Below are 24,272 nucleotides of genomic sequence, written 5' to 3'. Positions count from 1 at the left end.
AAAAGCAGAAGAGAAAAGGGTGAATGTCATCTGAAAAATGAGAGAAGATGATTATTCTTTCTTGCATTTTCCTGCTGTATAGCAAGGATACTGTTTGGGAACTTAAATGAACTTCATGGTGGAAATTAGATTGGCATAGTGCCTGCTTCATGGAGACCTTCAATTGATCTACTGTGAGCATTAACTGAGCATTTGCTTAACTGAATAAGTTAGAGACTTACCAGAGATTCATTTATCAACATCTATAGTAGCTTATGAAGGTGTAGAGCTGTTTCTGAAGGGAGTAGATATTCCTATGTTTCCAAAGTGAGGTATAAAACGACTAGAGCCGAGCTCATGATCTCAACCCAGCATGTCAGATGTATGATTACACTCCTGGTTCCTGAGAATAGCCTTTTGAGTCCTTTGACCAATTCTAAGCAAATATAGCAGTGGAATAAACATCTCTTGCATCCAGAGTCCTTTGAGTAGGAGCATGATGCTCATCTGTTTGGGTGGCCTTGCTGTATTCACTGGTTTGTTGGCACAAGTTTTACTCCATATCAGATGTAGTACTTGTGGTAGGAACCTGCAAATGATATAAGATGCAAGAAACAGTGTCATTACTTTTGTTTGTAGAAAACCTTTATCTGTGGAAGTGGGGTGTGGGAAAACACATGTAATATTAAAAACATGGAGTGCAGGATTTTGTGTCTTGGATCACTTTGATTTCAATGCTGAGTAGAAGGCATACTGACCCAGCATAAGGTTATAACTCCTATCGGTCTCTCCAAGCTTAAATCCCAAGTATTCTAGCTGACAGGGATAGCAGTATTCAAGTCAAATATCTGCTAGTTCATCAAAAATGACTTCTAAACTCAAGGAATCTTTGATTTCAATGCTGAGTAGAAGGCATACCAACCCAGGAGAAAGCAGCATAAGGTTATAACTCTTATCAGTCTCTCCAAGCTTAAAGCCCAGGTATTCTAGCTGACAGGGATAGCAATACTCATCAAATATCTGCTAGTTTATCAAAAGTGACTTCTAAACTCAAGGAACTATCGGTCTCTCCAAGCTTAAATCCCAAGTATTCTAGCTGACAGGGATAGCAGTATTCAAGTCAAATATCTGCTAGTTCATCAAAAATGACTTCTAAACTCAAGGAATGGAAAGTTAACTAGTGTCACCCTTTAAAATGGGCTGAAACTGCAACTTGTAGAGTGAGTTTAAGGCTTTTTGTGTGGGGATTTTTTTTCCCCCTACAGTACAACAGTTCTGTATTTTAGAAGGTGATAAGTAAATTCAATTGTTCTTTGGATTTCTTACCTCTCATCAAAGTCCCATGGCATGCTGCAAGTCCATGACCCTTTAAAATGGGCTGAAACTGCAACTTGTAATTGTAGAGTGAGTTTAAGGCTTTTTGTTTGGGGATTTTTTTCCCCCTACAGTACAACAGTTCTGTATTTTAGAAGGTGATAAGTAAATTCAATTGTTCTTTGGATTTCTTACCTCTCATCAAAGTCCCATGGCATGCTGCAAGTCCATGACATGCTGTTACTGTTACATAGGAGTTGAAGCTTAAAATAATCTAGCTAACATTGCTGTGTTCTCTTACTTAGCAATAACACTCAACTGTGTGCACAGGTATAGTGTGAAAATGTGGACAAGTAATTATTAATCGCAATCTTAATTTGAAACTTTGGGGGCGACTTTCAACTTTCTTTGGGGTCAACACAGAAACCTGTGAGGGTGCATAGTTAAAAATGAACAGGAAGGTGGACTGGAGGAGTGGGGTCTACATGCCTATGTGCTGAATACGAAAACTTGTCTCAAGGCATAAAATAGAATTCTACAGTGTGATTTCTAACAACACTGTCATTGGCACAGTGCTCAGTTAAGAGGGAAGCTCTGAACTGAAGCATCGTTTATGATTTTTCTTCTCTGACTGTAAGCACAGCTGCCTGTAGGATCTGTCCTGAAGCCAACCAGCTATGACTGGCCAATTGGTTTATGGGGTAAAAAATCTGTGGTATGTTGTGATGTTTAAACTGAAGTGCTGCTGAAGGGAAACAATGAGGTAATTAACTTCTTGCCTTTTTTTTTTTTTTCCAGAGAAATGGAGAACCTGGTGGCTGGCTCCACCCTTCCTTCGGTTTTTACAGATGAAGATGGACCTAAGGAAGGTAGTGAAATTACTGTGACTGGGTAAGCAACTACTTTTTAGCCATCAGCTGGTAGATACTAACTCTAGGCTTGCCAGGGAAGCTGTTTCAGTGGGAAGAGGGCATTGTAAGTAATTTTAAAATAAAATAAAACCATCAAAAATAAATCCTACAACACTCCCTTGGCCTTGATAGAACATCACAGGACTCTGTTTAGGAGAAACCAAGACTCTTCGGAACTGATGGAAAAGATCACAAACATTTATTTGAATGCTGTTCATCACTGATCTCTGAAAATCACTGAGAAACTGATGTCTTTGGTTTTTGTCAGACTGACTCTGCTTTTACAGGCTGAAACAATGGCCTCTTAAAATCACAAGGACAAAAGAAGTTGGCATTTAGGAGTACAGAGAATTCTTGCTGTGTCTTGATACTTGAAGTTTCTTTTCTGTTTTGTAAAGCAGCAAGCAATAAAATTCAGACTTTGCAGGCAGGTAAAGCCCTGTAAAAATTAATATGGAGGCTTCTACTTCAAGCAGTTCTGATTTTGGATTTACATATCTGGGATTTCAAACTTGCTGGTGCCAAATGAGGTACATGTTCAAATTAGGTTTGTGTTTCAAAGGTATTAATGTGTTGAATGAGTTTCATCAACTTTCACAACAAATGACTACATCACATGGAAAGTTTGCCTCTGTGTAGTTTAGAAAGCTTCCCTCCTAAGGGGCAACAGATAGGAAAGCTGAAATGGTCTTCAAACTGTAGCAGTGATTCTAAGAAATGGTATTGTTCTATTTTTTCTGACACTTGCCGAATGTAATTAACTTATATGAGTGTGTACGCTTTGTTCCCTTTCTCCCTCTCTAATTGTTAGTAGTATGAACTCAGTCTGATATCTGAAAGTCAGGCATGGATCTCTCCAGCCCTTGTGTCTTTACCAGTAATTATGCCCTGATTGCTGATGATAGTGAGTAATGGAAATATGCTGTTCTCTCTATTTAAAGACAAATTTTCATGTAAGCATTCAACTAACAATTCTGTTTACATATCTCAGTTTTCTGTAGCTGTTTTCTACATTAACAGGAACCATTATTTGAATACTTAAAGTGTTTGGCATGCATGTAAGCAGCTGTAAATCAGAGTAAATGAACAAAGTAGACTTGAAGCGTACACTGCTGTTATTTTCATGAACGTGACTAAGCAAGGCCAAGTAATCTTTAGCCTGGCTCAAGAAGGGATTGGAATCTGAGTCCCAAAATCTTGTATTAATTTGCCCACAGAGTGCAGTGATGAGAAGGGGCAACAACCCGATAGTCAAAAATATGTGCTCATCTCTACCTACCTTCAGAAATATATTCTGCTCACTTGCTTTCCACCCCCCACCTCCAGACAGCTTGCCCTGTCTTGGAGTAAAGTTGATTTATTTTTGCTGCAAGGGCATATCAATAGTGGCCATTCAGGAGCCTGTTGGGAGCTAGTCATGTTTGTGTTTTAAATACCCACATGTATCAACAGGAGATTATGGTGAATAAAGTTCAACCCAAAGTCATACACAACCACAAACCTTTAAGTGTACTTGTGGAGAAATACATTAAATGCATCCAGAAAGGTGTATATTGGTACAAGATGAGACCATTCATTTAAAATTCCTTACAGTATTTTTGAAGAAGTGTAGATTCATGCATTCTGATTTCAGATCCAAACGTTTACTTGCTTGACAGTTGTTTGTATAATCAAAAGCTTGACTAAAAAAGAAAGAAAATAACACTTTAAAAATCAAGCTGTCTTTGAAAGTCCGTAGTAACTGTGGCAGTCATAGCAGTTGCTTGGATGGAACAGCCAGTTCTTCAAAAGTGACTCTTTAAAAAAAAAAATCTTTTCTTTTTTCTTGCTAGTGTAAGAACTGAATATATTTGCAACATTTTTGCATGTTTTAGAAGATTAGAAAGGAAGTGATTTAGCAATATGATGATTAAATTTTTTTTTTTTGCTATTATGTGCTTTTTCAGATTAGCTCATTCTGAGACTTCATTCAGTGGTGGAACTTCACAGCCTGTGAATAACCCAGATTTGGTGGAGGATTTGTCACAGGTTCAGCAGCTGCAAAATGAATCCACTAATACTGCTGAAAACACTGAGCAGAAGCCTGAGGAGGAGGTGAGATGAAATAGTAGTGACTTCTCAATGAAGCAAAAGCATGGAGTTTTGTCATTATAGTTTGTCTTACCTACTCAGATTATTTTTTTTTGATAGGATCACAAATTTTCATTCATTTGCCATTTTCATCTTTTGATTCCCTCTAGTTTTCTGTGTTGCACAACTGCATGCAACCAGCCAAGGAAAGCTGCAGAGAACAGCACACATGTCTCTCGCTTAGCCAGCAGGGTCCACAGACTTGTACTACATACACTATTTTTCTCAAAACTACATATTGGGCTGTCACAACTTATTTTATCTCTTGTGAGTCAGGAAAGTGAGACCGTTGTACTCTTCTGGGAGTAACTCTTGTCTTTGAAAGCATTATACTTAATACTTTAGACTATACCTTATGTACCATCCTGCACTGATTTTGACATGGAAATGGTTTTGGTTTTTTTGATAGATGCATTTGATACTCCTCCTTGTAGGTTGTCTTCAGCTGTGAGGTCCTTGTTTAAGGAAGCAATAAAATTCCAGAAAGGAGACTAAAGCTAATATCATGGCAGGAACATGTTGATTTGGGGAGAGTTTAGAAGTACTGAAATACTTGTACATATATAGCATTCTCTGGACAACACTGTTTTCTTATGCTATAGTAACAGTGTGAAACCAGGAGGATGAGTGGTAATTATGTCGTTCCTGTGAGCTCACAGTGTGCCACAGGCAAATTTTACAATGTTCCCTTCTTCAGAGTTTTTTCTTCTCTCTATTGGAGGTGGTTAGAGGGAAGGAAATCCTATACAATACATTAGAATAGAAAAGCCTGTGTACTGTCCTTTCACCCACATTTTGGGCACATAAAGCATGAAGGTGGAAGATTTGGAAATATTGGAGGTGGTTAGAGGGAAGGAAATCCTTTACATAGATTAGAATAGAAAAGCTATGTACTGTCCTTTCACCCACGTTTTGAGCACATAAAGCATGAAGGTGAAAGATTTGGAATGGGCAAAATAACTAGTTTACAATTGTTAACTAATACACAAAATCTCTTAAAATGTGATGTTGAGGCAAATGACTGGGGGAGGGTGTGTGAGGGTGAGAATAATTAAGAAAACCCAAACAACTAAAAAAAAAAACATTTGCAGTTCTAAGTAGTATTTGCAGTTGCATTAAAATGATAATTTCATGGACTATCAATCCCCTCATGGTTTTACAATCAGAAGTTGATGCAAATGTTACTTTATCGTCCCTGTGGATCAGGAGATACTGCAAACAACTTTTCACAATAAGACTTCTTGGGCCTGACTTAGAGGAAAGTCAGAGTTGCTCTAAAGTGAGGTTTGAAACTTACATCCACGGAGAAGGATGTATTGCAGCAACATGCTCCTGGTGAAAATGTTTGAGACATGAATAATTATTCCTTCCAGAGGTGGTAATTCTTTTCCCTCAATCTGAATTTTCTTCCATTTTCATTTTGCAGCAGCAAAGAACTAAACGAGGAGGCTGGGCCAAAGGGAGAAAGAGGAAGAAACCCCTTAGGGACACCAATGCCCCCAAATCCCCCCTCACAGGGTATGTGCGGTTCATGAACGAGCGTAGGGAGCAGCTGCGAGCGAAGAGGCCTGAAGTCCCTTTCCCAGAGATCACCAGGATGCTGGGCAATGAATGGAGCAAACTGCCTCCTGAGGAGAAACGGGTACCATTAAACTCCCTTTTCCTTGTTGGATTGTGATTGCTGTTAAACGGGAATATTGTTGTTCAGTAAGGAAATTAATGTAGGCGTTTGAAAGTTGGGTATAATAAGGGCACAGATTCTCCAGAATTCAAGTAATGAATCCTGGTAGGGCTGTAGCATCTCATCCAGGTGTAACTTGAGGAGAACTGTATCCTCTCAATAGTGCAAGAATGTGCTCAGAACAGGGGATAGTCCTCATGTGAGACATCCCATAGTTTATGCAATTCATCTGAATGTAATTTAGAGCTGAGACCTACCAGTTTCCAAGGCTGAAGCCATTGGAAGGGTGGGGCAGACATTTATTCGCTGTGGCTGAGGAGAATTCAGTGGGATTTCAGAGCTGCTTGAAGGATTTTGCAGTTCTCTTTATTTTACAAACTCATTAATACATATAAAAATGGCTTCTGTCTTAGAGTAAGACAAGCAGACCTGAAAAACAGATTACTGAAGGAGATAGTTCACATGAATAAATTTTCAGACACTTTTTGGAAGTATTGCTAGCCCTAGAAAGAAAGTTGAGATCTGTATAATGGATGGGACAGGGACAGTTACGTGTTCTAGTTTCTACACACATTACCTCAGGAAAAGGGTTTTAGGGTTTTTTCCAACTTTTGGTCAGAATGTGATGTCTTCTACTTGGGACCACTCTGGCCTTCTGCACTGTTTGATATGTGAATGAAGACCAAGGCAATATTGGTTCTGGTTCTTTAACTGCTGCTGAGTGGACTTTGTGTCTTACCATCCACACCCGATTACCAACTGGAGATTACAGCAAAGCAGTAGTTAAATCACAGTGTAACTTGATGCTATAATACGAATTTATCAGGATATTTAAGTTTTTGAAAATACTTTAAGGAAAGTTTTTATGATGGCTGGATGAAAAATGGGATTATGCAGAAAACAAGAGTTCCTTTTGTTGCTTTTTACTGAGCTTGTAGAACACAGGTCATACAGAGGTATTATAAAATGGTGCATAGGCATAGCATTTTAACCAAATAACCCAGAAAATAGGTGTCAAAGCAAAGCAGTTAATGTGGTAACAGATCTATAGTGAGAATGATGTTCATGTCTGCTGTAAGAGGAGAGGAAAGAAAAGGGCAAGTGGTAGAGAGGCAGAGTGTCTTAATATATTCTTGTCATTTCGGAGACAAAATTTAAATCTAGGAAAAAGGAGATTGAGTTCAAATCTCTATTCTATCCCCGGGGAATCCATCCCTTTTTGAGTAAAGCTGTGAGCCTCTAACCTATAGCAGCTCAGGGAAGGACCGCTGAGCGCTTCCTTCCCTTCAGTTTCTCCTTTCCCTTTTTTATTAAGGCAGTGAAGGCCACTGCTGCTTCAGAACCCACATCTCTTATATGGCCACCCAAAATTCTTGTTGAAGCTGAGTAATTTTGGTTCTGGTTAGCTAACAACTATGAAGTCGTTATCCTGAAGCAAGCAGTGGAGTCAGAGCGTACTACTGCTGTAGGTTAGTGTCCCATAATCCAGGGGGAAGGCATGTCTGATGTAGCTGATCTTTAGCAATATTGGCATCTGGATGTTTGATATAAAAGTCGAAGGTAAAGTCTCACATTTCCCCTGTTGCAGCCCTGCAGTCTTGCTACTTCCCTTTGTATTTGGCGAGCGTAAGGACAGGTCAGTTGAGCTGACTGGACTGACCAAATAGTGAGTCTCCCCCAGAAAAAGACCATTACTACACTCCTAAAGCAAACACCCTAATAATCATTCTTGTTATTATTCCCCTGTGTGGGGAAATATCTAATGAGTTGTATAGATCTGCACTAGAAAAGTAGAGGTCTACTTACAGGTTGTGCAGCGGAACTCATTCTTACTAATTCAAAACAATCCATCCAAAACGTGGGTTAATGAGGGAAAACTTGTATCGTTTTTAACTCAGCTACTGCACTCTTTCAGCAGCACATTGCTGGAGATGGAAAAGTAGTAATGTCTGATGGAAAAAGACAATGTCCAAAAGCAGTGCAAACCAAGCATCACCAAATTTGCATTTCAATCCAGAATGTTAACAGTGTCCTCAGCAGGGTGAAAACAACGCTGCAAATGCATGGAATTTATAACTGTTACGTGTATTGTCGTGATGATTTAATGGAAATAAAAGGCGTACCAGCTGACTAAAGTTCACTCTGATTTTTAAACTCATTGGGGCAAAAAATAGGGAAAGCAACTTTTTTCTTGAAATGATCCCATTAGTTATGTTTTGCCACCACTCCTTAAATGGCTTTCAGTTCACCAGCTCTCCTAAAGAATTCTCCGATTGTTTTATTCTGTTATGTAGATGTGTAAAATATCTTCAGGCTAGAAAAAGGATTTCTTTTAAACTAAGTGCAGATAGCTTAAATTGATATAACCTAGGCTTTTTTATCTTTATGCTTCTCTTTTCCAATAGGCATGCTGTTTTGTTCACCTTACAGATGGGCAAAGTGTGTGGTCGTAGAATGGTAGTGCGTTTTGTCTGGGGGAGTGGGGGGGGACACATGAAAACAAGAGTGTATTGGGACCCCGCTGTTACAGATCTGAACCTTAAAACATGATCTGTTACGGTGTTCTTGTTTGGTGGCACTTTATCCCAGCCACAGAAAGGCAGTTCTTAAGTATTTGATCTATAATGTGTAAGTAATACTCAGTTGAGTAGCTTAGTAGCAGGTTACTTCTTGGTCTAACAAAAGGAGTTAACAGAATAGTGATTTTAATTTTTAAAAAATGAAAAGAAAAGAAAAATGGACACCAGAATACAGTAATTTTATCCAGAAATCTTATGTCTTTGCATCTCACATTCTCATTGCTTCTTCACTCCTTTCCTGTTTGCATAGGTGAAATGGATCAGCACTTCATCTGACAAGTTGTTTTTCTTCCCTTCCTCCTGAAGGGGAGGAAACTCCCTGAAACTCTTGGACTTTTTTGTTTCAGCGATACCTTGATGAAGCAGATAGAGATAAGGAGCGTTATATGCGGGAGCTGGAGCAGTATCAGAAGACTGAAGCCTACAAAGTCTTTAGCAGGAAAGCACAGGACAGACAGAAAGGCAAATCACACAGACAAGGTATTGAATGGGATAAAAATAGGTGCCTAGCTAGAACAACAGAAGATTCCCAGCTAGTCATTTAGCCTGACACTTGTTTGAAGCCTTTGATTTAAAGGCTTGTTAAAATGTGAATGTGCTCTTTTTATGGCATTTGCATCAGCTGTGTGTAAAGTGATTAGATTTATGGAAATTTAGCTGTATCTAGATTGTATTGGAGGATGCATTGAAAGCATCCAAGTTAGACACGGTTTCTATGTGACTTCTTAGGAAAGCTGCACAAGTTTTCCGTCTATAACTTCTGTAATTATCGTTGTGAAACTGCTTTAATTCTTTAGTTCTTGTTTTCTCAAATGTTATGCATTTTGGAGTATTTGTCTGTTTTTTCTTTTTCAGATGGAGCAAGACAGCAAGCCCATGATCACGAGGTAAACATCTTCATTCTACCCTTAGATCGGTGGGTAGGCTTTCAGGGGACAAGAGCTTCTAGTAAAGTCAAAAAATAGTTTATACCAGTTGAAGACCCTAATCAGAGGTTTAGAGTATGAATTCTTCCCATGCAGTTTTTGATCAAAAGTTAAAACCAACTGAGTTTTAGTAACTCTTGGGCTTATGATCTGAGATAAAGTGGGAGTGTAGGGTACATACATAGATCATGTACATAGATCTGTTTTGTAATGTTAAATAAATCAATGGGTGCAAGTCAGTATAATTGAGGCTTAAAGTATCTGGTGTGTTAAGAGTTTCAAGTTGCAAAATTTTTATTTTGAAATTTTTCAAAGCAGAGAATTTTAATTATTATTTGGTAAGTAAACATCAACATAAAACTTAGAAATAGCTTGAGACCTGGTTAAACCTTCCAAGTTAACACCTTTAGGTTGCTGTTTTGAGGTCCTGATTTTCTGCAGCAGCATGAATGCTTATGGCTTCCTTGAGAAAAAAATAGGTGAAGTAACCAAATCATTGAGACATCTGTGGCTTAAACCTCTTCCTGCTCTGCCCCTCCCTTTGCAGATGTAAATATTGGAAAGAGTAATAATGTCTGGAAAAAAAATGCCTATGCTTTGGTTGATGAAATATATCACAAATCTTGTGCATCCTGGCTCACTATGGTATCTCTCCCCTTGGAGTCCTGAAACTTTCTCTCTCCAGTTGTATGACCTGGGGCCACAGAGCTTCTGTCATGGTTACCAATAAATTGCAAACAAAAAGCAATGAAAAATCTTGTTTATACACAGCCTCTTGGCTTGTAAGCAGTAGGCCTTTCTGAAAGATCTGTTTTTCCTTGTGAGGTTTTTTGCCTTGGGAAAGCAATCAAGTTGCTTCTTAATGTGATCATTACAATAGCGACAAGGCTGTGCACTGCTGAGAGGCAACAACTGGTCTACTTTAAGGAAAATAAGTTTCACTTCCAGGAAAATGCTTTGTTAGCATGTCTTCGATATGTCTTTTTATTAACTCTTCAAGGAAGTACTTGCAGTATAATTAATCTTTAGAAGTACAGAATCTGCAGGATATCTGATTCTATAGTCACTGTATCTATATTAGTCTTTAATTGTACAAAAACAGATTACTGAAGGCTTGACTGTGATGTTTACATAACCTTTGAATTATACAGGTGGCAAACAGGTGCAAATTCAGAGTGTTACCTCTCATCCTTCTCACTCACACAATCACTGCTGAAATTTTACGTCATAGTGGTGGTTAAAAAGGAGTTCTCCATACCCTGTGCTGCTTCTAATCTTCATCAAGTAGTTATTACACAGTTGAGCTAACAACATGTTAGAGAGGCATCCTCTTCTGAAAGCCTATGCTTTTGCTTAGCATTTTTCACACTTATAATATAAAATTCCACATGCTTATCTCCTGATACGCTTTCACATCTTTTCCGCAAAGGAGTCAAGTATTATAATCCTGCACATGCAAGGAAGAAGCAGAAAAGATTTAGATTGCTTTTAGAAGCATATATTCAAATTGTTACTGGATGTAAAACTAAAGCTTTTTGTTGTCTTGCTGCTTTCTCTTATTCAGATTGACTATTATCATTGTGTTTGTGATCAGTAGGTTTGATCTGATTAAAGTATTTCTTGAGAGAACATAAGAACATATGGTCAAGGAAACCTTTCCTTCTCCACTTGCTCCACTTAGGTATTCATGATTTGGTTTCTGAGAGTCAGCGTTGAACTAATTTTAAATATTGTATATAGAGATGACCTCCAAAAGGTATTGCAATGAACAATTCAAATGCCAATAATTATCAAAGAAATAAAAAAGGATGAGGCTTGGGAAGGTGAGAGGAAACTTTTAATAAGGTATGGACATGAAACCATGGAGACGCTGTCTCAATGAGCTTATCTGCGGGCATGAAACACTTTTCTTCCTCCAAATCCTAGTTTAATAAATATGGCATATAGGAATATTAACTATTGTCATCAGCAGTGACCAACCCATTGTTAGTTGTTCTCCATTGTTCCGTTACTGCTTTTTTTCTCAAGCTGTTTGATTCAGAGTAGGTCTAGCTTCATGAAGTCAGTTACACAACATTTTACTGGCAAGATTTCAAAAATTTATACACGCAACTCAGGGAGATTAGGCATTGCCTGATAATATCTACAGCCTTTGAAGATAGGGAAATGGCTGCCATAGTATAAGCACGCAAGAAGAAAACCATCTACTCTAAGAAAGCTTTTTTTTTTTTAATGAAATATTATGTATATTATAACGGTTTCTTTCACTGTCTACACCTGACCATACAAAGAAGAATGATCTTAACACCCCCACACACCAAATCTCGTGTCTACACCTGACCATACAAAGAAGAATGACCACACACCAAATCTCATCTTTCTCTTTACCATACTTCACCATGTCTCTTAAGAACTTAAAGTCTGTTTTGTTCTGGAACCTCCAAAGATCAGTCTCAGTTCTAATGGCCAGATGACAATGGTATTATTTGTTGACAGTCTGCAAGCATCTCAGCCTTATTTATTGTTGCCTTATTTAAGGCAACAATAACTGAAACAATAATAGAAACAATAATTTTGGTTCTCTTTTGATTTGAGGGATGACAAAGGGATATGCAACCTGAACAGACTGGGCCTTTTCAGTAGGAGGTAATCAAAACCATAAGGTTTTAATCTTGAGGGAACCGTCTTTCTCTTTACCATACTTCACCATGTCTCTTAAGAACTTAAAGTCTGTTTTGTTCTGGAACCTCCAAAGATCAGTCTCAGTTCTAATGGCCAGATGACAATGGTATTATTTGTTGACAGTCTGCAAGCATCTCAGCCTTATTTATTGTTGCCTTATTTAAGGCAACAATAACTGAAACAATAATAGAAACAATAATTTTGGTTCTCTTTTGATTTGAGGGATGACAAAGGGATATGCAACCTGAACAGACTGGGCCTTTTCAGTAGGAGGTAATCAAAACCATAAGGTTTTAATCTCAGAGTGGCTTAAGTACTTCAGAGTTCTCAGGAGGATCTTTTATGTGCTGGGTAATGTATTCTGTAATGGAAGAGCACTGGTGGTTTTCATGATCACTCTTCTGTTTAGTAGGATTTCTTTGTTGCCTTTCAGAAGCTGAACAGCTTCATCTAATTGCTTTAATTTTTATATTTTTTGGTTTTACCTGAGGAACCTGTATCCTTGGGCTGCCAATAGAATGCCCTCTCCTCTTCACAGTACCCTCTCTTCCACTGTCTGTTCCCCAGGAGCCAGCAATGATCCAAGCCAGTTCCTCTTTACACGCATAGTTAGTGTGAATTAGAACATCCAAGATGGATGCTTTATAAGTGGTTTAACCAAGCTTCATAACCACCAACATTTCTTAATGGATATTAGTGTTGAGATCCTAGGGTTTGAGGTTAAATTCCTAGCTACCCAGGGAGTCTTCCCTAAAAATAAATGCACTATGCAGCCTTCTGTGCATAACTTCTTATTTCTAAATAGATACTTGTGAGAGTTTTTCCCCACAGTATCCAGTATTAGAACTTCAGTGAAGAGCGTGTGTGATGGTGAACCCCTAGTGAAACCCTACTCATGGTGTCTCACAGCTGGGAAGGTTTGTTCCCCCTGCATCTAGTCCCATCTGTTTCTGGTGCTTCTTCAGTTGATTCAGGCCAAGGGAGCTTTGAGTTCTCACTCAGCAAATACAGAGCTCTTCCTAGCTGTAATTCTAGCAGACAATAAAACTCACCTCATCTGTTACTTTAAAAACAATCCATTGGGAGTCTCCCCAGGTAAAGGCAGAGTATCTGAAGTTCCATCTAGTCTTGTCTATCTTGGTTGACTGCCAAATGGCATTCAGCTGTCCCCTTTGTGGCAGACACCAGTGAGCTCAGGTGCCAGAATTCCCTTATCAGCTGTTAAACATTTCAGTTTTCTGCTGGGCACTAAATCATATTTGACACTACATAATTTTGGAGGATGAATTCATGGTACATTATCAACCAAGGTGTTTGAAAGGTTTGAAAAGCTTTTCTCCACAGAGATTTGCTCCTGCTTAACTGTTTCTATATTAAGTAACGAGTTGATTGTAGTTGCTACAGTTTATCAAACCAAATTTGCATTATCTTTGTCAAGACAAGGCTTTAAAGCAAACATTAATTTCTGTTGATTTTGACATGTAGAAATGGTGACTGAAGTATATTACAGTTGTTTTTTTCCTTGATTCAAATCTAAGGGGTTTTTTGACTAAGGTATAGAGCATTTCCTGCTTTAAAAGTACTCACTTTTATCCTTCAAAGATACTACGTATTCTGTAAGCAGGTTTCTGCATAGATTCTTAGAAATCATGTTTATACACTTCCTTTCAGTAGTGGCAGTATCCATATAAATGTTTAAAAAAGACCTCTCTTCCAGTTTGGAACAGACATGTGGAATTGGTACATTGTGGAAAAGTAGGTTATTTTTCCTTTAGCTGTTCTTTTTCCTGGCTGTTTTCTTTTCCACTTTGGTAGCGAAAGACAAAGAACCATGAAACTAACTGCATTTTGCTCTCTTTATCTCCTCTTTGTTGATATTCCTGTATAGACTATTTCAGAATATGTCAAGTGGTTGATGGTGGAATGCTTTCCAGAAGAAAATATATATGAATTCAGATAGTTTTCAAACGGAATGATTCTGATGTGCAATTTCATTACAGCAAAAGGGTATATTTTAGTATGCTATATGGCATTTATTGGGAATGGTGTTTGGCTTTTATTAAACCTTTATCTTAAAAAGCTGAGACCTACCCTTTGGCCTTTCTTGGTAGGAGCTGGCAGTATCTTCCATCCACTCAGCTCTTGATCTGCCTCAGTTTTTGGTCTCCCCTCTGTTCCTATTCTCTTGATCAAAACAATGTAATGAATTCCTGAAAATGAACAGTATTTAGCTATCTATTACTCTTTTCTTTTGTAGAAAGAAGCAGATACAAAGGAGAGGTCTGTTTTTGATATTCCAATCTTCACAGAAGAGTTCCTGAATCATAGTAAAGGTAAGTTAAACTTTTCTAGGCCACCACCTCTTTGTGTTTCCAAAGTTTTTGCCAGGTGCTGTCTAGTTGGAAAGTCCTTGCACTCTCCCATCCCAGCTCAAGTAATGACTTGGGTATTGTTGGGCAGTGTTTTTGATGTTACCTTACCTCTAATGAACATGGTGGCAGCAACAGCAGTTTTTCCTGGGTTTGTCTTCTGAAACTATCCTTTTTTGGAGAATGTTTCTGGTGTTTGAACTCTACTTGCTGCTGTTCCAACCATTCCAGGCCGGATCTGCTGTTCTATAGGGTGAAGAAATACCTAAGATATGGTATGATTATGATCCATGCTAGTTATATTTTTTTAACCCTGGATATGTTGAAGAATCCACTGACACATTTTCTGTTACTCTATTTGGTTTTCATAGCTGCATGTCCCAAAAGTTTAGGACGTTTTGCTAGATTTCTTGGGAACTTTCTTGGCTGAACAGACTTCAGATTCAGACACTTTTTTCCTGATGGTCAACAGAATTGTATTTTTGTAGCTAGCATCTTGTCTGTAGGCCTCTTACCGCTGCTGTTAAGCAATACCATGCTGAATGCATTTGAAATCAGTCTTGCAGTCTTCCTTCCTAATCAATTCCCCTATTCACTTACATTCTGATGCTTTGAATATCTTCTAATTTGTCTGTCTCTCTAGAAATTAAGTCTATTTAAGTACTATTGTAGGCACCGTTGGTGCTTCATCTATAAACCAAAACTGCACCATTTGTAATCATCAGTTGAGCACTCTAGAACATTCTACTTCATTGCCTACCAATCATAGATACATTTTTTATAGCTTTTTTGACTACATGGGAATGGGTTGATATTCACAGCACGTGAAGCTGAGCTGCGGCAGCTCCGTAAATCCAACATGGAGTTTGAGGAGAGGAATGCTGCTCTGCAGAAGCACGTTGAGAGTATGCGTACGGCGGTGGAGAAATTGGAGGTGGACGTGATACAAGAGCGTAGCCGCAACACCGTGCTGCAGCAGCATCTAGAGACTTTACGCCAAGCTCTCACAACCAGCTTTGCTGGAGTCCCACTACCAGGTAAGACCAGGTTTTTTTGTTGTGTTTTTATTTGTTACGACTGACTGGGCTGTGAAATTTAACTTCAGATATTTCTACAATGTTGTGAATTTACAACATGTGGCCTGTTGTTGTAATTCTATGGTCTTGGTTGTTTCTGAGGTTTTGTTGTGTTAAATAATGAAATCTTAAAATGCATGCGGGGAAAGGTTCACTGTCAGTGCTCCAATTCAATGTGGCATATTTTTTTTCTATTTTCTGGCTCTTCTTTTCGTAATAAAGAGTCCCTGCTCTTCTTCACTTGTTTTGTGAAAGTGTTACTAAATAGAAAAGACAGGAGCTGCAAGTTCCTTGATAAAAAGAAATACTGCATCTGTGTTGTCAGATGCCAGGGAATGCACTGACATTCTGTGAATGTCCAACTGAAGGAGTTTGTTACAATCAACTATGAGACCTGAATCCAAGAAAGCCATGCTTCCTTAGTCCTGAAATCCTTGGTACTACTCACTTGGCAGAGTTAGGAGGACATTATTTTACAGAATCTGTCACATGAGATTGTTCATAGCAAAACCACCTCCTTTAACCATTTGTATGTTGGCACAAATTGCCCTTAGCTTACAGTCTTAACTTTTTTGGAATTGCTGCGATCATCTAAATATTCTGTGGCTCATTTTACTGTATTAACTGTAGGTAGTGGGGAAACACCCACGATGGAAACTATTGATTCCTACATGAATAGGCTGCACAGTATTATTATGGCGAACCCACAGGAGAACGAGAACCTCATAGCCACAGTTCGAGATGTGGTAAACAGACTTGAACGCTAGTGACTGGGTAAGTGCTCTCTCTTAGGCTGCTTCTGTTTTGCATCTTCTCTGTACCTCTGGCACTTGTTCTGACACTGATTCTTGTGCTCATCTCACCATATTGTAAGTTTCTTCCTCAAAGCCATAGGAACAGGTTGACTTAAAGTCAAATGGGGTTGAAAAAAATCCAATAGCATTAAAGGGTTCTGAAATTCCCCTTGGCTCCAACATCTTCTGTATAAAGACAAATAACTGTTTGTCCTATTATTCGTTGTATTTGTGTAAGGTGAATAAGAATAGTGACAGAATGGTGTAAAAAAAAAAAAGGAAGAAAAATTATTTACCTTTTAGTAACAAGGTGACTAATTTAGAAGAAGGTTCCTTTCTTTGAGTGAAGTAAATCTGAAAAATTCTACATTAATTGTAGAATCTGATGGTCACGGAGAAAATTTGTCTCAAGAGGTTACAGGTGAACTCATCGCTATAATAAACTGAAAATACCATACAACTACCTGCTCAGTAACACCTGTAGTCAAGCTCACCTGGATATGACAGTTTACATGTAAATGAAGCTCTGATTTGTGGTTTAGGCTGTATGTAGCATTTGCTGAGACTTTAATGATCATGTGGCTTATGCGTAGATTATTACTGAGCTCATCATTCTGTAGTTTTGCTTCTGTTTAACAGCTTAGAAAACTTTAATAAGGAACTGAGTAGAAAAAGAAATCAACAAAGAAATATCAGTCTTTCTGCACTGTTGTGCTGCTTTGCATTTCCCACACCGCTTAGTCCCCCACTCCCCCCATGATGCAAAGCACTAGACAGCAATTAGGTGTTTGCCTACTTCTATTTTAACTGCGTCCATATCTGGATTCTTTAAGCATTTATTATGTAGAGATCTACCGTGCATGCCTTGAAGAGTGTTTAGAAATGCAAATAAAGCTGCGTTGTGCCATCTGCAAATATGAAGACAGGGCTTTTCATCCCTTCTGATTCTGACCTTTTGTGATACTGTGTAGAACAGTTAATTACGCGTTCCCCATTATAGTGTGGCTTAAGCTAAAAGATCATTGTCCTTCCAGAGGGTAGCCAGATGGAACGGACTATAGTTCCAAGAGATGACTGAGCTCCCAGCAGAATAAAGAAGTGCCTTTACTGCTGCTATTTATGAAGGGAACAGCTTGTCTATCCAGGTCTGGGATTTTTCAGTAGCTCATCAACCTCCTCATTTTCGTATACTGGTTTCAATTAGCATTCTTAAGCTCAGAAAGAGAATCAGGGGATGGGGATGTTTTGCAGAACGTATAAGAGGGAAAGTAGTTTCTCATCAATCAGTTATTAGAAGGGCATGACAGGCCCTGAAACAGATGTTTGTCCTTTAGACACCTTGCCAAGAAAAATAATGTCTCAAGGCTACTAAAATCTAGACTTTGGTTCTTGTGTCAGGCAGAGTCTTACTGCTGAAATGATGGGCGCTTTCTGTGTTCCTAACAATGCAAATATCTTTCTTTTGGATATACTGGTTTCACCTGTAATTGGTTTGGAAAAAATAACTCTCAGTTTAGAATTACTCCTTCCACTTTATATTTGAAAAATAGGACTCTATTCCCTCCTTCCCCCTCCCTCTCTCTTTTCAGCAGCAGAGTAGTGTGACGCAATTAAAAATGTGATTAATAATCACCTAGTTTCATTATATAAATACATGCATCTGACTGGTTATGGTGATCAAGTAATTTATAGGGCTATTAATTACAGTGATGTTCAGTTGGTAATGATTATACTTTTTTGATAAAATCTTAGGAAGAAGGTTAGGCTTTATTGAATGCAGACCTAGAAAAAAGTAGGGCTTCCCTAGCAAAGAAGGAAGCTTTGGATAGAAAGATTCAGCTGGCATCCAATAAACTGTGTCAGCAGACTGTCACCGTCATTTGTTAACATGCATATGAAGTATATTCTCCTAAGTGTACTCTCTATCAACCAAATGGTTTGAGCTTGAAACGTATTACAAATCAATTTCATAGAAAAAAAATTGTTTATTATGATACTCTTGGAAACTACTCTACTTCATAAAACTGAAATGGCTTTTGGTGGCTCCGTACATTGTATTTAGTGACTATTTGACTATTTGCATCTTTTTGTTTTTCTATACTGCATGGTAAAGAGAACTTCTTTGTGCAAACCGTATATGGGGGAGAAAAGGAAGTTTTTCATTATTTAGCACTGTGTTCTTTGGATGGGAACAGGAATTCAGTTACAGTTCTGTCTCTGTAGGCTTCTTTGCTCTGCCTTCTTAATACTGTGTTTCCAGGTAAACCATCCAAACAGTAATGTCATGGTGCGTGTTTAGTGCTTGCAGCTCCCAGTCTCCTAATGCTTGTTTTTCTGTTTCGTCTGCAGGTCTCGTGACCCAGGGATGCTTTACAAAATTTTTTTGGCCAGTGTGGAATAAGAAGCCATGAGGGAAGGACTAAGGGGTGGGAGGCAGAATTGCAGGTTTGTCCTGGTCCCTGCCTTTGTGGTTTGTCAGTGAGACAAACAGATCGATGCATTAAAAGGTCGTAAGAAGCCACGGACACCACCCACTAAACATTTGGAACTGTCCTCTGTGTAAACATTTAAGAGCATGCAACTTTTGTGCAATCTTCAGTTTCTTATTAATTTTGCTGGGTGTGAGGTGCATACGTTCTGTAGACGGGCTGACTGTGGAGATAAAATCTCGCCGTTCGTGAAATGAAGTCAACCTACGTGTTGTAGTAATAACTTTGATGTGTTATATTGCCTGCTGTCTTCTAGTGTCATTTACTTTTTGGCTTTCGTGTTTATCTTGTGGGATTACCTTCCTCCCCTTTAGTTTTCTTCTTTTGATCTTGTTATCTGATACTTGCAGTACTGGATAGCAGCGCATATGTTCTCTACTATAACAGGCCATCTTCCTTGGTGCACTGTCTTGTCCTACCCTGCCTGCTATGTTTATATAAGCTTCTTTTTTTTTAAGCAGAATCGTGTTGGTTTTTGTTAGCCTGCAACTTCTACAATGTGAGTTGGCTCCTTGCTAGAGACTGGCTGTGATGGGCGCTTTGTGGCTTGATTCTACTCTAAGACAGACTTCTCTCCCCGCTCTCTTCAAGCACCTCTCTTGCACATAGCATCTTGTTTTACTCTGAAGGTCTCCTGTTATCTCTTAAAAATGTTTGGTGGAGCATTTTACTACTGCAAAAGTCAGTGGCAATCATGATAGAAAGTGAAACGCTAGTTCAAGGAAAATAGGAATCTCTATTTCAGACTAAAAACACAAAGTTTGCCCTTCCTCTGATATCTTGCTCAGTCTAACTTAATGTTACTGTTTTGATTTTGAGAGAATGATCTCATGGTGAGAGCAGTATTCTATAAAAAGAGAAATGGGCAGGGGGATTGCAGTTTTTTCTGCCCTCCTGAAGTCACAGTGCTGGGAAGCAATATGCCTGGAAGCAGCACATGTATTTTTGCATTAATTATTACAGCAGAGAAGGTTATTAGCAGCTAGGTCCACATAGCAGCCCATGGAATTTTACATTACAGCCCATAAAGTGCTTTCACCTTTTTTACAGTTAAAGTACAGCCTGTGGAGCCTATAGCATTCAGCATATTATGTTCCAACGTGACCTAAATGGCCTTTCACTTGCATCAAGTAGAACTCTGCATGCTGGAGTCTGTAATCTTGCTGAGCTACTCTGCACCTCCTGTCAAAGATGAAGGCATCTACTGTCTGCACTAACTTATGCAAATCATTTGCTGCCCTTTGGCTCCTGTCCAACTGTTAATTCAGACTTTGGTTGAGCACTTGTTGGACATCTCTGGACTTTGCGGTAGTGGTTGAAATCCTCTTTCTTCCACATGACAATCTCCTTGCTCATCCTTAAGAAATCTTTTTTTCCTGTTATAAATTGGCGATTGCTTTCATCACTGGAGTGCATTGCAGTCAGCATCACTTTAATGTGTCTCTAACGCAAGTATTTGAAGATTAAAAAGCAGTTTCTTCTTTTCCCACGCTGTACACATGGACTTCATGCTTGCCTGAAGCCATCTCCAGGTCAACACCTTGTATGTCAGGTCTCCGCTTACTCATGGGCTTATAGCTGGAGCCAAGCAGCAAGGATTTCCATGTAAATTCAAGTCTTCCTTCGGGGAGGAAACTCCTTTCTCTTGTCTTCGGTTTCATTTTCAAGACTTCACAAAAAGGAACCTTCATTTGCTGCATTGACCTCCGTTTCCCTTAGCATGAATGAGACCAGCTGATGTTGGCATGAACTTCTTTAGTGGATTCTATAACAAATATTGTGCAGGGGGAAAATCCTACAGGTTAATAATGTCTCCAGAAGAAGCGCCGATACCTTCATCTCCTGGGTGTATCTTGTTTTTTAGAATTGCTGATATTTGAATTGTATTGAAGTGGCCAAAATGCACTGCATAGCCAAAAGCTGATGTACAAAATTCTACACAGTATCTTACCTAATATCTGGAGTTGTATCCCATAAAGACTCCAGAAATTGCAATGTAATGTGATGGTAGGATGCAGTTCCAGGCTGTGACAAAGATAGACCGTAAATAAGGTATGGGTGGCTGCAGGCTGCCCCTGCTTACATAAATCCAATGCAACTCTCAGCTTGTGACATCCTGCTAATGCATCATTCTGTTGAGTAGCATGCAAGCGTTATGGGTTAGGAAATTTAAGGTGATATGATTAGCTGGGGGCTGACAAATCTTTTGCTTTTTCCCATGAGGAAGGAGGGGAGGTGGTATAACCCATCTAAAAGCATTTAGGGAAAGAATAATTTCTTTCTCACTGATGACATGACAGATGATGTTTTGTCTCACTAAGAAGCTTCTTATTTACATTGATTAACCCTATAAAAATGGATTTTTTTTCTTTCCAGTGTTTTCTGAGTGTCACTTCAGTTTACATTTTTCAGTGTTGGCTGATACAAAAAAAAAAGAGTAAAAAATGAAGTCAAGGAGAAGAGCGGAATAAAATGCTTTTGTCACTTAGAGAAATGTTAAGAGAAATATATGAGAACAGAATCCATTTGCTGGATTAATGTGTTTGGAATTGTTGAGATGCCAAGTTTTCTGTACAATGATTTTGTAATTAAACTTTGGAGTTTCTTTGTTTTTAAGAAGTTGATGTGCATGTTCGACACTTGCTTCATTAAAATTGTTCAACATTGAATCCATTCTGATTCAATTTTAACTGCATTTTCAAGAAAGAACTATTACTAGCATTGCTCTCTTGTCTGAGAGATTTTGGCAACTCCACATTAACCGTTGAAATAAAATAATGTGTCCTTTCCCCTCTGTCATAAGCGTGTCTCCCTTTGAAAAAGCTAAAGGAAGTAGTTATTACAGTGATGAAAACTTCAGAGTTCTTTGGTTATAGGTAATTGTCATCAAGGCCCTTCCTGTCGTCTTTGTTCCCCAACTTGAGTAACTTTAAAAACGTAGTGTCTCTCCCTCAGTCCTTTTTTGACATCCTTATTTTTCTTTGTCCTACCTAATTTCCCACCACTGTTTATTTTCTCTTCCTAGAAGACCCTCCTTTGTCATACCTATTGCCCTCCATTTGGATTTCTTTTCCCCTGCTAGATTTTTATCATGTGTCTTCCCTCCTGCATGCTGAGGATGGGCCCAAACTGTAGCCTTGTGAAATCTGTACTGTGGAGAAGTCTGGATGACTTCTGCCTGCACTGGTGCTCTTTCTGAGGTCACAATGTTGTAAACAACTATGTGTTTATGTTACTTTTGTGGTACTACATCATTATTTTGATTGCCAAATAATTGCCTGGTGTATATCAACAGGCTTGGTTTGGTTAGTATCTCTGATCTGGGACAGACTGCACGTTTAGATTTACAATGCTTTGGGAGATTGTGTAAAACACAAATTATGAAATGATAGAGACATAAATAAAAATATTATAGGGAAGTCTCCTGCAGGAGAATAGATGCCAAGTGACACTGGCTAGTCTGGAGTTGGAGAAGGTGATAGTGAAACACCTGGAGTGCACAGGTAATAGGTGCACACCTGGAGGAAAAAAAAAGAGCAAAGCTGCAATAAATTCATTATAAGACAACAGTGTAGTTCCTTTCTAAGCTGCAGGGCTGTAGGTGGCATCAGGAGCAGATGGCGGTCAATCATGTTCAATTTAAGACAATGTAGTGTAGTGACATAGTTCCACTGGTTTTTTGTTTGTTACCCCCTGTTTACTCTGCTGCTGGTCAATTGGAACGATGATTAATAATCATTTAAGGGAAATTAGGGGGGAGTTGAGGCCTTTGGGTTCTTTTAAAAGGAAAAAAACACTTCCTTTCCTCAGGCAAGTTCCTGTTGATAATGTATTTGGAATCTGAAAAGGTACACTCAGGCCTGTCCTCTACTTCTACTGTAGAATTTTTCTGCTTGTGAAACCCGGAATAGTTTTGCTGCTTCTTTCTTCCTCATTGCTCATAGTACTGAGGGTTTCTTTAACTTTTTTGAATATATTCATGACTTGCCATCTTAATTGCAAAATCTTTGGATTTTGTATGCATTGTACCATTTTGGTATGTGGTAAAATATCCACAGCCATTATGTAATACAAGGACTAACATTTATAAAGAACTGATTTATGGTTTATATTAATAAACTTGGAATTTTTATGCTGTGGGGGTTTGTTTTTTATTATTTAATGAGTAGACACTGGTGGCTTGTGTATTTGAAGATATAGAAATTGGAGTTTGTGAAACCTTGAAGCTTAAGTCTGTGCTATTACTGGCATATAGAGACCTGTTGAAGTTTTTGAATATTCATACCAAAGTAATGACAAGCTAATGTAGCTTGGCTATTTCGAAGCAGAATTTTGGAGGGCAGCAAGAGAAAAAGGTGGCTGTACAAATTGTACTAGACATGAAAGCATGTGCTTACCTACTCTAAAGTCTACTAACTTAGAAAAACACCGTAGAGAAAAGAGGTGCGATGCCAGTGGTGGATATTGCTCAACTATGGCTAGTGTGTGATCTCTATTTCGAAGTTATTTTGGGAGGGAGTTGAGATGAATGATCTACTATTATCTCATTTTCCATCTTTGATTTATGTTTCACCCTCGTATGAGGACAAATGCAACACAGGTTTATTGTGTTTGTGTCTGTCTGTAGCCACAACACAGTGTTCAGACAGCAATGTAGCTTTGAAATCAATGTTTATTTTAAAATATCCAGGTTTTATTTGCATATGAATCCTAATAAGGGAAACTAATGCTGAAATGCTATCGGTTCTGTTAATTGCTTCATGAAGTGCTGAAGTAATATTTGAGAAGATCTGCATAAAGATGGAGAAGTAGAGAAAGAATATAAGAGAAGGGATTGTCCAGTTAAGTGGAGAATTGGGTCATGTGAAAATGGTTAAAACTGGGTTTTAGGTCCTGGTCCTGAAGTGCTTAAGCGTGAGGTCAACTTCCTGCTTGTGAATGGCTCTGCTGAGTTGACTAGACTTACACTCATAAATATTGACTCCCCAAATTACTTGCCACATCAGAGCTATATATCAGAAATAGAAAGAAAAAACAAGAAAGCACCCTTTAAAGCAAAAATCCTGAGGAAGCATGTATTCTTCAAAAAATATCTGGGAATACTTATTTTCTGAGAATACATTTAAGTACTGAAAACAGTGTACCCACTTTAAGCCATGAATGGGATTTGAAGCCATTGCGTTTTGCTAACCAGCTATGTTTTATTTTGAATGCTCTTTATCTCCTTCGTGCTGTGTCTTTATATCCAGGTTTGTGTCATCAGAACTTAAGCCCCCATCCTCCTACGAGTCTATGTAAATACTTTGCTGATATCAGAAGCTGTTCTGTGTAGCAAAACTTCT

At 38.6% G+C, this 24,272-nt stretch overlaps 1 protein-coding gene across 5 annotated transcripts in view; it reads left to right on the top strand.

The window, feature by feature from the left end:
- HMG20A (high mobility group 20A) overlaps positions 1–21,719 on the top strand; it is a 46,585-nt gene extending 24,866 nt beyond the window's left edge. For all 5 annotated transcript variants that reach the window (XM_014944661.1, XM_014944663.1, XM_014944662.1 and 2 more), the window contains 9 exons: positions 2,092–2,184; positions 4,151–4,298; positions 5,761–5,976; positions 8,942–9,074; positions 9,450–9,481; positions 14,460–14,535; positions 15,393–15,608; positions 16,278–16,421; positions 18,791–21,719. In XM_014944661.1, coding sequence (XP_014800147.1) covers positions 2,096–2,184; positions 4,151–4,298; positions 5,761–5,976; positions 8,942–9,074; positions 9,450–9,481; positions 14,460–14,535; positions 15,393–15,608; positions 16,278–16,414 — 1,047 coding nt within the window. In that variant the 5' untranslated portion in view covers positions 2,092–2,095 and the 3' untranslated portion in view covers positions 16,415–16,421; positions 18,791–21,719. The remainder of the gene's footprint in view (positions 1–2,091; positions 2,185–4,150; positions 4,299–5,760; positions 5,977–8,941; positions 9,075–9,449; positions 9,482–14,459; positions 14,536–15,392; positions 15,609–16,277; positions 16,422–18,790) is intronic.
- The last annotated feature ends 2,553 nt before the right edge of the window (positions 21,720–24,272 follow it).

Source organism: Calidris pugnax, unplaced genomic scaffold (assembly GCF_001431845.1).
Source record: "Calidris pugnax isolate Ruff unplaced genomic scaffold, ASM143184v1 scaffold70, whole genome shotgun sequence".
Classification (NCBI taxonomy): domain Eukaryota; kingdom Metazoa; phylum Chordata; class Aves; order Charadriiformes; family Scolopacidae; genus Calidris; species Calidris pugnax.
The sequence above is the reverse complement of the archived record's forward strand: the minus strand, read 5'-3'. Positions and strand labels throughout refer to the sequence as shown.